The sequence below is a fragment of the Capricornis sumatraensis genome, chromosome 5 (genome assembly GCF_032405125.1).
Source record: "Capricornis sumatraensis isolate serow.1 chromosome 5, serow.2, whole genome shotgun sequence".
NCBI lineage: Eukaryota > Metazoa > Chordata > Mammalia > Artiodactyla > Bovidae > Capricornis > Capricornis sumatraensis.
The window spans coordinates 97,030,331-97,042,986 of NC_091073.1; the positions used below are offsets into that span (position 1 = coordinate 97,030,331).

Consider the following 12,656-nt stretch of genomic DNA (forward strand, 5'->3'; position numbering starts at 1 on the left):
CGCCCTCGCACAGCGGCGACCCTCCCCTCCACGGCCCAGCACCGTCGCTTGCAGAGCCTCAGGAGTGCCTGCGGCCCTGTGACGGTGGGAGGGCCCGGGGAGCTCAGTGACCCTCACAGGGGGTGTGAGGGAAGGAGATGGGGACTGGACGCCACCACAGGGCCAAGGGTCTCACACGCCTAGCATGTGTGGGAGTCGCTGGGAGGCTTGAGGTTTGATTCCCTTTCCCTGGGACCGTTAGAGCACATCCTGATGGGCGGGCGGTGGGTACCCTCGCACCTTCGTTCCCAGGGAGATCCCCAGTTGTTCCAGACGCCTCAGAGTATGGGAGTTACTGGACTGGAAGTTCCCCCACCCCCAGCTCTGCCCTCCAGGGGCTCAGACCAGCATGATGCAACATCACCCCCACACTCACCCCCAGGGCAGTGGTCCCCCCTCCCCAGAGCCCCTTTCCTGGCATCCTTTCTGACTTCACTTCCTGAACCCCTCACCTCCCCTCTGCTGACCACACATGCAGGTCTGGGCCCACTACGAGGAGCAGCCCGTGGAGGAGTTGATGCCCGTGCTGGAGGAGAAGGAGCGCTCGGCCAGCTACAAGCCGGTGTTCGTGACAGAGATCACCGACGACCTGCACTTCTACGTGCAGGATGTGGAGACAGGTGAGCGCACACCCGGTCCGTTTCCACCGCCTCACGGCTCCTGGCGCAGGGCCGGCCCACCTCCGGGCCCCCAGGCTTCCAGGGGCCTCCCTGCACAGCTTGCGGCTGCTGCCTACCTCCCAGGCCCCTGAGCGGCGCTGTGGGCCCGAGGTCATATTCTCAGCCGCAACGGGGCCGGTGAGGCTAAGCGGTCCTCTGAGGACTGCTGAGGTCACCAGTCCTGTCTGGGTGGTGCTCTGAGACTCTTAGGTCATTGTTTTCCTCCCAGACACCCCTGGCAGGGCTGGGCAGGAGGATCGTGCCCTCAGAGCTTGTCAGGAAGCAATGGACAGATGGTCTCCATGTGGCCGAGAATCGCATGCCGGCTCTGCTCAGCGCCTCTGCCCCTCAGCCTTCCCGGGGAGGGCAGGGTAGGGGGAGCCCAGGCTTGTCTCTGCTGGGGTTTCTCCTCCTCCAGAGGTTCCTGTAAGCCCCGAGTGCTGACCAGTTGCCATGGAAACAGGCGGCGCTCTAGGGGAAGTCATCTCCAGGAAGTCTTTCTGAAGGACCCTCTTTCTCCATCTTCCCTCTTCCTCCTGCCCTCCAGTGCTGTGCACTGAGGCCAGGGTCCTATCCCCTGTGCCCGCCACCCCCTGCCCTCGGCAGAGAGCTCAGGTTTCTGAGCAGAGAGGGCAGCAGAGCCGGCTCTCACAGCAACTGCATTGGGGCCCCTCTGGCCCAGCTTCCACCTCCACTCCCTTTACTCTGTCCATCCTGACCTCCCGCCTCTCATATGCCACCCTGTGCAGGGAAACATTTTAGCTGAGATCAGAGGAGAAAGCTCTTTAAGCTACTTCTTGGTCGAGGAAACCAGGTCTTTGCAAGGCGGAGGGGGTGGGAAACGTCAGTGACATGGAGGCAGCCCCGTGGGTGGCAGGGTGCCAGGGTGCGGCTCTCCCTGCCCTCCTCGGCGCCACCCCAGGCCCACTCCAGATGGTCGACAGCCTCGTGTCGGCCACTTCCCCACTCCCGATACTGCCTGGGCAGCTGCATTTGTAGCAGTGTCATTTCACCGGGGAGACCAACCATTCTGAGCCTCGGGCTGGGCTTGGGAGGCGAGCAGAGCCAGGGAGGGGCTGAGACGAGCTGCTGAGCCTGCAGGGTTAGGATCTCTCGTGGTCAGCAGCATTCCTGGTGAGAGGGGCCTGGCCACTGCCTGGGTAATGGAGCCAGGAGGAGACCTCCAGGTCTGAAAGGTGGCCCAGGTAGGAATGAGAGCTACTCCTGAGCCCAGGAGCTGGCAAGAAGGCCCTCTGGGAGCTTGGGGAGAGGGAACTCAAAGGAGACCCTGCGCAGGGAACCCCGGCTCCCAGGCAGGCTGCACCTGGCCTCTGGCTCCTGCCAGGTAGGACTATCACTGAGTACAGACAGGTGCTGGGGTCTCCAGGGGGCAGAGCCTGAGGCTGAGTTCAAGGCCTTTGCCACGTAGTCTCTGTCATCTCAGAGGCTTCCTGTGTCAGTTCCGCACCCTGCCTGGCCGTCGGTGACAGCTCTCAGAAGCCAGGACACTGCACCAAGTGGCAGCCAAGGCAGATAACGAGGAGAAAAAGGGAACTTGGGGGGAACCACGGATTGTTGGAAGATTGGAGGAGCAAGTGACGTGCTGCGTGGCATGCCACCTGGATGGCTGTGAGCTCCAAAGAAAGCCTGCCCTCCATCAAATCCATGAATAGGAACCTGGGCATACACAGCCTCCCTCTCCTGAAATGCTTGGCCCCTCTGGGAGGCAGGGACATACTCTGGCCCTTTTTCCCTTCTCTTAATTAAAGCCTGCCTTCGGGAAGGATCTGGTGAAGTAACGAATGCATTGCCATTGGCCCTACGTGACCTACCAGGCTGTGTAAGGACCTCCCAGAGGGCTTTGCCTATTCGCAGAGCTGTTGCCTTGGAGCAAAATAATAATAATAATAGAGCAAGTATTACAAGATCTCATCTGTGTAGAGGAGGCTTCTGTGTCCCTGAAATTTTACTGTCTGGGCAAGAAATGCAGGTGCAGGAGAACAGAGAGTTTACTGCCAGGCAGGGGGAGGGCAGCTGCTTCTAAAATGTCCCAGAAACCATCTTGTGAAGGCCAGGGCAGGGCCCGAGTGTGGTCAGGCACAAACCTGCAGACCCCTCTTCAACACAGTGTGGTTGCCAAGCACCCTGCATGGCCGGAGCTTTACTAGGTCTCAAGAGAAGTGGCAGGACCAAGTGAGCTATGGTCTGTGCCCTGAAGGAGCCCACGGTGCAGTGGCAGAAGCATAAACCAGACAGGGAGTGGATGAGGCCCGCTGTGACAAGGGCAGCGATGACTAACATGTGTCAGGCTGTGTAACAGGGTGGCCCCAGGCCCTGAGACGGGGGGAGGAATCCCTCGCTCCCACCACACACGCACCCTCCCAGCCCAGCACCCTCCCCCTGGAAACGAAGCGGGCGGAAAAAGGCCAGGTGTAGAGCTTGAATCAGACCCAGAGGGACGTAAAGGAGAAGCCACTGGGACTGACGCATAGCAAGAGGGTGGTGACGGGATGCGGCAGGAGGGGGCCCCTGAGAAGACCTTGGGATTGCCACACTCAGGGACAGACAGACCAGCCGCCGGGTGGATGACCCAGGGAGAATGGCTTAGGAAAGAAAAGGCAAGGAAGGGGCCCCGCTCAACCCCGTGGAGGAGGGCAGTGAGTTGGCTTGGAGGTTCAGTTCCGCACATGTCTCTAGACGCGTCATGTCGGAGCGGCCACGTCTGAACAGACTGAGACTAGGCCCTGCTCCCGGACTCGCTCCCATCTTTCACAGCCCAGACTCTGAGGCCCTTCCTTGTGCAGGGTCATCGGGGGCCCCCTCCTTCAGCTTCACTTTTGTCCCTGGGAGACTAGGCAGAGAGTGGCTACTGTCCGTCACCACTTCTGTGGCCCAGGCCAGGGCCAGCCCTGGTAGGAGTGGAGAAGGCAGGTTGGCCTGGGCCTTGCTTGGTGTCCACTCACTTTCTCCACCTCCTAAACCAAAGCCCAGGAACAGTCCCTGCGCATCCCCAGGGACAGCCAAGACTGGAAGGCTAGGTACCTCTTAGGCCTGAAATATCTGCAAAATATCGTGAACCTCCTCGAGCAGGAACCAAAGAGACGTTCCCTGCAGGATGGGGGCAAGCCAGTGCTGTGGGCACCCTGCAACAGTCCACGTCCTGCCCACTCCCTGGGCTCGTCTTCCACCCAGCCCCATCCAGAGATGAGGCTCCAGGGAACGTGGCACCCAGGTCTCACTCCCTCTTCCTCCCCACAGGCACCCAGCTGGAGAAGCTGATGGAGAACATGCGCAATGACATTGCCAGCCACCCTCCCGTCGAGGGCTCCTACGCCCCCCGCCGGGGCGAATTCTGCATCGCCAAATTCGTAGACGGAGAATGGTAAGCCACCGGAACCCAAGCAAGGCAGAAGAGTCTTAAGCAGGAGCAAGAGGAGGTCTGTCTCCAGGGCACCAGCCAGCAGAAACGCCAGCCAGACTTGAGGCATTCACTGTATCGGCCTGCTTTCCACTGAGTGGTCGCTCTTGACCTTGGCCAGCTCTCCAGAGTGGTCCTCTGTGTTGCCCATTTGCAACCTGCAGTGTAACCCACAGTTTTTCTGCAGTCTGCCTCTAAGGTACAGGAGTATCCCTCCTCCTCTCTCCTGGGCTCTTCTGTTGGGGGTGCCCTGGCTGGCTGCATCTCTGCAGCACCCCATCACCCCGCACAGGAGAGACTATGTCAGGAGAGGGCAGGGTTGGTGAGGGGATCGCTGGTTCCTGTGAGCCCAAACCAGCCACCACCCTCCACCCCAGCTGTCTGGTACAGGAGTAGCGGCACTCCCAGGCTGCAGGAAGGTCACTTACATCTGATCTACCAAGGATAGGGCCCATGGCCTTCCCAGGGTGACGAAGTGACTTGGATGTGTTCCCTGCTGCGGCCTCCCAGACAGATCTGCCGGCTAATTACAGCTGCTGTTTAGTGTGCTGGGTTTAAACAGCAGACATCAATCTAGTCATTAGTCTTGTTGCTTTATGCCCCAAGGACACATTAATCTGCTCCTCATGCTCCCCTCTCCCTCCCTCTGCTCCCAGCTAGGCTCTGATTCCATTAGATGGGGTCCCGATGGAGTCTGAAAACCGGCCCCCTGTGACACCCGTGGGTGTTCATTCTGAGCCCTGGGCGGGGAAACACTGCACCCCCTGGCCTGCCATCGCTGAGGCTCTGGGGAGTCTCCTCGGGGCTGTCCCTTGAGCTCTGCCCGTGATGCCATTGCAGGTACCGCGCCCGAGTGGAGAAAGTCGAGTCTCCTGCCAAAGTACACGTCTTCTACATCGACTATGGCAACGTGAGTGCGGGGTCGGAGGTGGGCGAGCAGCACAGGAGGGGCCGGCCCCTAGGTCAAGTCCATCTGAGCTTTAGACCTCCCCCTCCCTCCCTGACAGATGGGGACCCTGTGGGCCTCTCTGCTGCTCATCCTGAGGGACTGGGCAACAACCAGTGTCTCTGCTCAGAGGCTTGTGAGCACTGAGCGGTCTCCTGTCCAGGCCCAGTCACAGCCCCGGTTTCTCTCCTGCCCAAACTCTAAAGAGGGGCCATGAAGTCCTGGCCCTGTACACCCCGTCTCCTGGTTCGCAAGGTGCCTGGGTGCTGATCCCCAGTGCATCCCAAACCAGGCTTGGTGAGAAGGGACTGGTATCCCCAGGAGAAATGCCTCTTGGACTGGGCCTGAGAGTGTGTTGACCGTTCCCTGCAGCAAGCAGGAGAGAAAGCTGTCCTTCAGAGCCGTGCTGCTCCTGAGGACTGGTGTTGGGGGGGCCCATGAATAGAAAACCCAGAGCGGGGCCATGCTCCCAGCCCACCACCCAGGAATACACACAGGACAGGGTCTTGCCAACTGGGGTTGCCCTGTACACCTGGGCCAGGACCCCGATCTTAGAGTGCTTTCCCAGCCAGGCACCCCTGCCCCCCAACCCCGCCCCAGCCTGTGGGAAAGTGGTCAGGGACCCCCTGTCATGGTGGGAAGGCATGGGGCAAAGTGGAGACAGCAGTGAGAGCCCAGTGATCAGGTGGGCGGTGTCAGTTGGAGCCCCCAGGTGTGCCACCACCAGGCCCCGCTTCCCCGGCTTTGCTGACCCTGCAGGCCTGTGCACGTGGAAACAGAAACGAGTCCTGGGTGCGGGAGGGGGCTGAGTTAGAGTGCTCAGGGGCCTGGCCACTTGAATCGTCCCCCAAGAGCAAGGGGGCTTCCAGTGCGTGACGCCGCTGGCCCGGTGTGTCCTCCTCAGAGGGAGATCCTGCCGTCCACCCGCCTGGGCACCCTGCCGCCTGCCTTCAGCACCCGCGTGCTACCAGCTCAAGCCACAGAGTATGCCTTTGCCTTCATCCAGGTGCCCCAAGATGTGAGTCTCCACCCCTTTCTTCCTCCCGAAGGGGACCATCCCCTGACACGTGACCACTGCTGCGGCCCCAGCACGTACCCACGGGAACTAAATGCGCAGCCGTCGTGGGTCCCACCCCCGACCCCCTCGCCCACTCTCACGGGGCTGCGCCCCTACCATGGCCCCCGCATGGAGCCTCTGCCTCTAGCCTGCTCGGCTCTGGGCTGCAGTTGTCTCCCAGCACTCCTTCCAGTCTCAGACGGTGCCACCAGAAGTGACTGTCCCCAGATAGATTTGACCGGCCCACACCTCTGCCAGGAATCCTCCGCTGGGGCCGTCCTGGCTGATGGGAGGGGGTGGAGACAGTGATGACGGGGGAGAGGGGCGTGGCCAGGGAGGTCCCGGTCAAGGCAAGGCGGCCTTGGCGCATCTGAGTCGGCTCTTGAGGAACCATGCGCAGGGTTGGGGAGGGGAGCCTGGTGGGACAGGGCACACTGGGTGAAGACTAGTCGACCAGCTGCAGGCAGTGGCAGGAGGTGAGTCGGGCCCTTGTCTGCCCTGGCAGGGAGGTTATTCTTTGTATCGTCGATGGGAGGGGTCTGAGCTGAGCGGGTAGTGAGGTGATGCTGGCGGACCTGGGGCCCTCACAGTTCTTGGCTGGCACCAGCCTCTCGTGCTGACCTGGGTCTGTGCCCGCCGCAGGAGGATGCCCGGACCGACGCAGTGGACAGCGTGGTGCGGGACATCCAGAACACGCAGTGCCTGCTCAACGTGGAGCACCTGAGCGCCGGCTGCCCGCACGTCACCCTGCAGTTCGCTGACTCCAAGGGGGACGTGGGGCTGGGCTTGGTGAAGGAGGGGCTGGTCATGGTGGAGGTGCGCAAGGAGAAGCAGTTCCAGAAAGTGGTACGTGCTGTGGGGAGCGGGACAAAAATGGTCCGTGCTGTGGGGGTGGAGCAACCCCTGGCGTCCCAGGGGAGGGTGGGTGCCCCCCCGGGAGCCAGTGAAGGAGCAGGGACCCACCATCCTGCTGCTCCTGCAGGGGAAAGATAATGGATTTGGGTTTGTTGGGGTCTTTTTAAAAAAGTTAATTACTTCCCAAATTAATAGGCTGCCGGTTTGGCTGAAAACTGCAGCTGCAAACTGGAGCAGAAAGTTTCCCTTTGCCCATCCCCCTCGGTGACAGGCCAGGAAGCTGTGCCAGGGGTGGCGCGGAGAGGGTCACAGCCCAGCGTGCTGTCTCTCCTGTCCTCGTGTCCTCCTCTCCGAGCCCATCAGCAGCTCCCAGCACTCAGTGCCGCCTGAGCCACTTACCCAGAAGACTGCCACAACCCCCTCCAGCCTGTGGGGAGCTGGGCCTGAGTCCCACCTTCCTCCTTCGTAAAACATCTGGCCCTGGGGATCAACCATTGGACACTTGAGTCTCCCGTTCATGAAGTGAGGAGAGCGCAACCAGCCTGACTCCTCCTAGGGTGGACCACGAGGATGGGGGGTCTGCCAGCTGGGGAACCACCTTGCGCAGCTCAGTGGTAGATCTTTAGAGCCAGGCTTCTCCAACTCAGCACTGTTCCCATCCCAGTTCCCCAGCCTCTCCCGACGACAGGCCAGCCTCCAGGGACAGGCCAGGCTGGTGGGAAGCCCCTGTGCCCTTCTGCAGCACCCAGCTCCCCCGCCCTCCTGAGCTGGAGGGACTCAAGCAGCAGGGTTGAAACCAACATATTCTTCTCTCTCCACTGGGCCTTGCTTCCCTTTTTGCTTTTCTTCTCTCCTCACGTGCGGAATGGGGGTTGGTGGGTGTGTAGCTCTAGTTATGTGGGTTGATAATTCATTTGGAACAAGACTTCACTGTGGATCACTCCTGTGTCTTGTCTGGACAGGAGGGGGCTGACCCCTAGTCTCCCTGCAGTTTCTTGGATCACTCCTAGGAGTTAGCTTAAGTTTCACTATAAACCTGGAGATCTTAGTGTCCCCCATATGGAACTACCCGTAACGCTTCTGGTTGCCTGTGTGAGTGCTAAGTCGCTTCAGTCGTGTCCAACCCTGCAGTTCTATGGACTGCAGCCCACCTGCAGGCTCCTCTGTTCATGGGATATTCCAGGCAAGAATACAGTGTTAAGAAACACCTAATGTGTTTATTCATTCACTTACTCATTCTTTCAGTAAATGTTTTTGAGGATCTGCAAATCTCTGAATAAGAGACAACATTCCTGCCCTATAGAACTTGCATTCAAACATGAGGAGACAAAGAATAAAAAAGTCAACAAAATCAGACATTAGACGATGAGTGCGATGGAAAAAGAGAAAGTAGAAGTCAAGGGGATCGGGAATGTGGGGGAGTGGTCATAATTTTCAAAAGGGAATCATACGAGGTCTCGTTAAGAAGGTGACTTAACCAGAGGCTTGAGCAGGCGAGATAGGTAGCCAGGTGGAAAGGAGAGAGAAGCATGTTTCAGGCGATTGGAACACCCCGCAGAGTCTGGAAACAGCAAGGAGACGGCGACTCTGCACTTGGATTTTCCTTGGAGGGAGCTGGGAACCCCTTGAGCAGGGGAGTGATGTGACCTGACCTGGGCCTCTGCAAGGCTTCTCTGGCTGCTCAGCTGCAAGTACCCCCACCTTGACCATCCATCCCATTGTTTTCTTGTCCCTCCCAGATCACAGAATACCTGAATGCCCAGGAGTCAGCCAAGAGTGCCAGGGTGAGTTTTTGCCTCAGGAGCCCCAGAGGGTGCTGGGAGAGGGGCTTTGGCCATCCGGGTTCCAGCCTCTCCTGCCTTCCCTGACGAGCCATTTGCTGTTTTCTCACAGCTGAACCTGTGGCGCTACGGAGACTTCCGAGCTGACGACGCAGATGAGTTTGGCTACAGCCGCTAAGGAGGCACCGGGTCTGACCCCCAGCACCGCTCACGCCAGCACCCCTTCTTCTGCCGGGAGGGTGTTTTCAGCTCCAGACCTCAAATCGGGGCGTAGATTGGGTCCAGCTTTGCTTCAGTGTCTGGGAATGTCTCGTAGGGTGGCATCTGGGCAGGGGGTGGGAAGAGCCCCCCACCACCACAGCTTTCAGGGGGCAGGCATTGTCTTCCAAGAGGACAGGCACTGCCCTCTGCTGTCTCTCCCAGCTGATTTTGTTTCTATTTGGAGGTTTGTGGGGTTTTTTGTTCTTTTTTTTTTTTCAATTGTCCTCAAATCAGGAAGAAACATGAAAGACTTTGTCCTAATCGGGGGCTTAATCCTAGCCCCAAGGCCGGCTGCCGACTGGCACCCCACGTCCACCCCAGACCGTCTTTCTCCCCGGCTCTGTCCAGCTGTTGATTATGTGGTTTTTCTGATACGTCCATTCTCAAATGCCAGCGTGTCCACATCTGCCCCTTTGCCCCAGCCCTCCCTATTTCTGTATTTAAAGCTTTTGAGGCCCAATAAAATAGTACATGCTGTCTGCAGCTCTTATTGGTGATGGTGGAGCCCAGAGCTCAGAATCTCAACAACTCCAGCCAGGAGGCGACTTGGCACTCAAATGACCCCCAAGTGTGCCTGACCACGCTCCCTGAAAACAGCCAGTCACAGGAATCAGTGCAGAACTTCAGAGCAACTCCCAGGGCCTGGTGGGCATACCTGGCACCATGGCCATCATGCAGAAGCCTGCAGGTCTTCTCTTTTGACTCATCTGCATATGACTGCTCTCAAGAACCTCAACAGCTCAGCATACGGTACCCAGGTGAGAGGTTGCTGGGCCTATCCTTTGGCCGGACCCACCAGAACCCGCCAAGGGACCAGCAGGGTCTCGCTGAGAGAAGTGAGGTGGAGTTCTGGCTTCCTGCTGCAGAGAAAGGAAAGCCTAATGCCCAGACGGACCCTCGCAGTACACTGAGGTTGAGGCCCCTGGTCTCCACCCGGATCCCTCCAGTGTCCACTGGAGAACGAGGGGCTCCAAGAGGGGTCGAGGCCCAGGCTGAGGCGAGCCAGTCTCTCCAGGTTAGCTCTGGCTCTGTTTGACTTGACAGGGTGCCCGCAACCCCAGACTACTCCTAGGCCCCGAGGGGGCACCCTAAGAGTGGCTGCTGCGGTGTGTGTGGTGAGATGCCCCCGTGCTTCTCAGAGTGAGAAAGCAGGTGTGCACGTGTTATGGAGCTCATCACTCCAGCACCCGTGGAGTCCAGGGAACCTGCCTGTTCCCCCGAACTCCAGAGCCCCATCCTTGTGGCCCTGACCTTCCTAGGCATGTACTCACATGGTGGCCTGTCTTCTTGGCAGCCCCCCTTTTCTGCCCCATGTTCTGATCTGGGGTGATGCTTCAAGCTGCCATGTATTAAGATTGGTCATTTCTTTAATCAAGTCTTTGGGGAAAGTCAGAGGAGGTGACTTTGTGGGGGATGGGGGGACGCTTTGTGTGGCCTGGCTGGCCGGCTCTCATCCCTCAATGAGGTCCAGGTCCCCAGAAAATTCTGGCTCCTGGCGATTCTGCCCCACACTCACTTATTCAGGCCCAGGGCTCATGTGGGGTTCTGCCCAGGACTCCCGTCTCCCTCTACTTAGGGTGACTCCAGTTAAGGAGAGAGGCTAGAGAGAAGAACCAAGGGCGGGCTGGGGAGGGCTGTCACGTGCTGTGCTGCAGCCGGAACCCCTTCCCCCTCCTCTGCAGGACTTATGGGCTCTGCCTGCTGTCTCTCTGGGTTGGAGTGTCTTTGATCCTCAGAACAGAACCTCTTCACAGTCTAGTAAACCATTTCCATGGCTCTGGACAGCCCCAGTGGGGGCCCGAGAAGGCTGCAGGAACGCAGGTGATGAAGTCTGCCCTCTGTCCTTGCTCCTAGAGAAGCTGTTCTAACCCCTGCAGGCAGGCCCACTCTCACCGTGGTCTCTCACTTTTATCCATCAAGGAGACTGGTCAGAGAGAAGAGAATGCCGTTTCACCTATTTCACTCCCTTCTGGTGGGGCCCAGAGGTAGTCACTGTGTATTCACTTGAACACAGTTGGCAAAGGGGCAAAATGCCAGCCCACTCTTTCAGTGAAAGGGTCTGTAATCATGTCTCTGTCTTAACAGTTTCCTTGGTTACATCTGCACCCAAGGATAAACTCTCCATGGTTCTCCAGCTGAAGTGATGCCTGAGCCTTCCCCCTTCTTACTTTCTTGCTCCAAGGCTGATTTAGACAAAGGTCAGAGTATTCACCAGGCCGGAGGCCCTGCTGCTACTGGTTTTGGCCCCAGCTCAGTGTTCTCTTTACCATGTCAGTTGAGTTCCTGAGGTCTGACCTGGCCAGGCAGGGCTGGGGCTAGGGTGAAGTGAGCCAGGCACCTAAAGTACAGAATTTAAGGAGGCGCTCAGAGTGTGCGGGTGCCTTGGCGTACTTTCTTTTCATTCCCCATTGAGGCCAGCCAGCATCAGCACTTGCGCAAATAGCACCAAAAAAGAAAAAAAACATCTCCAAGGTCCTTCTCCTGCTAGAGTTGCAAAACATGCTCCTTGATGGTGGCTCATAAGCTCTGCCTCCCCATCCACCTTCCTAGTTGAGCAACAGAATTATTTGAGCACCTGTCATTCATCCATCCATCCATCCACCAAACACAGGTTAAGACCCAGCAGCACCGGCGCAGCCGCGGGTCTGCTGAGTGCCAAGGCCACCTCCCCAGGTTCTCGGCGTGCAGTCTAGGTGCCCAGGAGGCAGCAGATGCTGAAACCCCAGTAACAAGCCTCAGCAGTGGTCTCACCCCAGGACAAGGCTGAGGCCCTCATCTAGTGTTTACAGAGGCGTCACAGAGGAGGAGGAGGGCGGAGTCAGACTGATGGATGGCAGGAGAGCGGCACTGCCAATCCGGGCAGGCTGGGAAGTTTCCCAGACTCAAGACTGATGGTGCAGGCTCCGGGGTTTAGGTAGCCACTGGGAAGAAGTCCTGACGCCCAAGACCCCTCCCCAGCAACCCTCACCCGCCTCCTCCCTGCCAGTGGACAGGACCAGGAGGGCGGGCAGGCAGACAGTGGAGAAAGGGTTCACACAACTGCCTCCACTTTATTTATTGATTATTTCTGCGTCCCAGGAAGAGAGGCAACGGACCCCTTTTCTTGCTTTATCCCATATTTGGAAGCAACAGGGAGGGGCTAGAGAACTGGTGCCTCAAGAGTGGTTATTGATGTCCTAATTATAAGAGGATGCTAATTTAATTTGAACCTAATTACAGTGTACTACCCTGGGTGGCATGTGTTTTAATAATTAACGTCCTTCAGATGTGTAGGAGTGTAATAATATTTACAGTGTGTTGGCCAGCAGCCTGGGGAGGCGGGCTGGGGGCCCATACGCCACCCTCCCCCCGGACAGCTTGGCTGCTAGCAGGTGGGGAAGATGGCACACGAGTCCTGGTTGGCTAGGATCTTGTCAGCTTTCCCGGGGAACATGCTTGGGCCTCATCGCCAGCCCCTTTCTTGACCCAGCAGGTCGCCCCACTCTGCGGGGAGCCAGGCTAGAAGTCTGGGAGGCATCACAACCAGCAGCATTCACATCCCTCCCCCACCTCACACTGTGCCACAAAGACAAGACCTATCTCTGGTTTCCTTGGTGGCTCAGATGGTAAAGAATCTGCCTGCAATGCAGGAGACCTGGGT

The 12,656-nt window shown here is 58.4% G+C and overlaps 1 protein-coding gene across 1 annotated transcript in view; it reads left to right on the plus strand.

The window, feature by feature from the left end:
• The window catches only part of SND1 (staphylococcal nuclease and tudor domain containing 1), a 422,890-nt gene extending 413,430 nt beyond the window's left edge, over positions 1–9,460 (plus strand). Inside the window, exons 18-24 of the mRNA XM_068972577.1 lie at positions 518–659; positions 3,957–4,080; positions 4,957–5,026; positions 5,967–6,080; positions 6,762–6,965; positions 8,714–8,758; positions 8,868–9,460. Coding sequence (XP_068828678.1) covers positions 518–659; positions 3,957–4,080; positions 4,957–5,026; positions 5,967–6,080; positions 6,762–6,965; positions 8,714–8,758; positions 8,868–8,933 — 765 coding nt within the window. The 3' untranslated portion in view covers positions 8,934–9,460. The remainder of the gene's footprint in view (positions 1–517; positions 660–3,956; positions 4,081–4,956; positions 5,027–5,966; positions 6,081–6,761; positions 6,966–8,713; positions 8,759–8,867) is intronic.
• Positions 9,461–12,656: the final 3,196 nt, after the last annotated feature.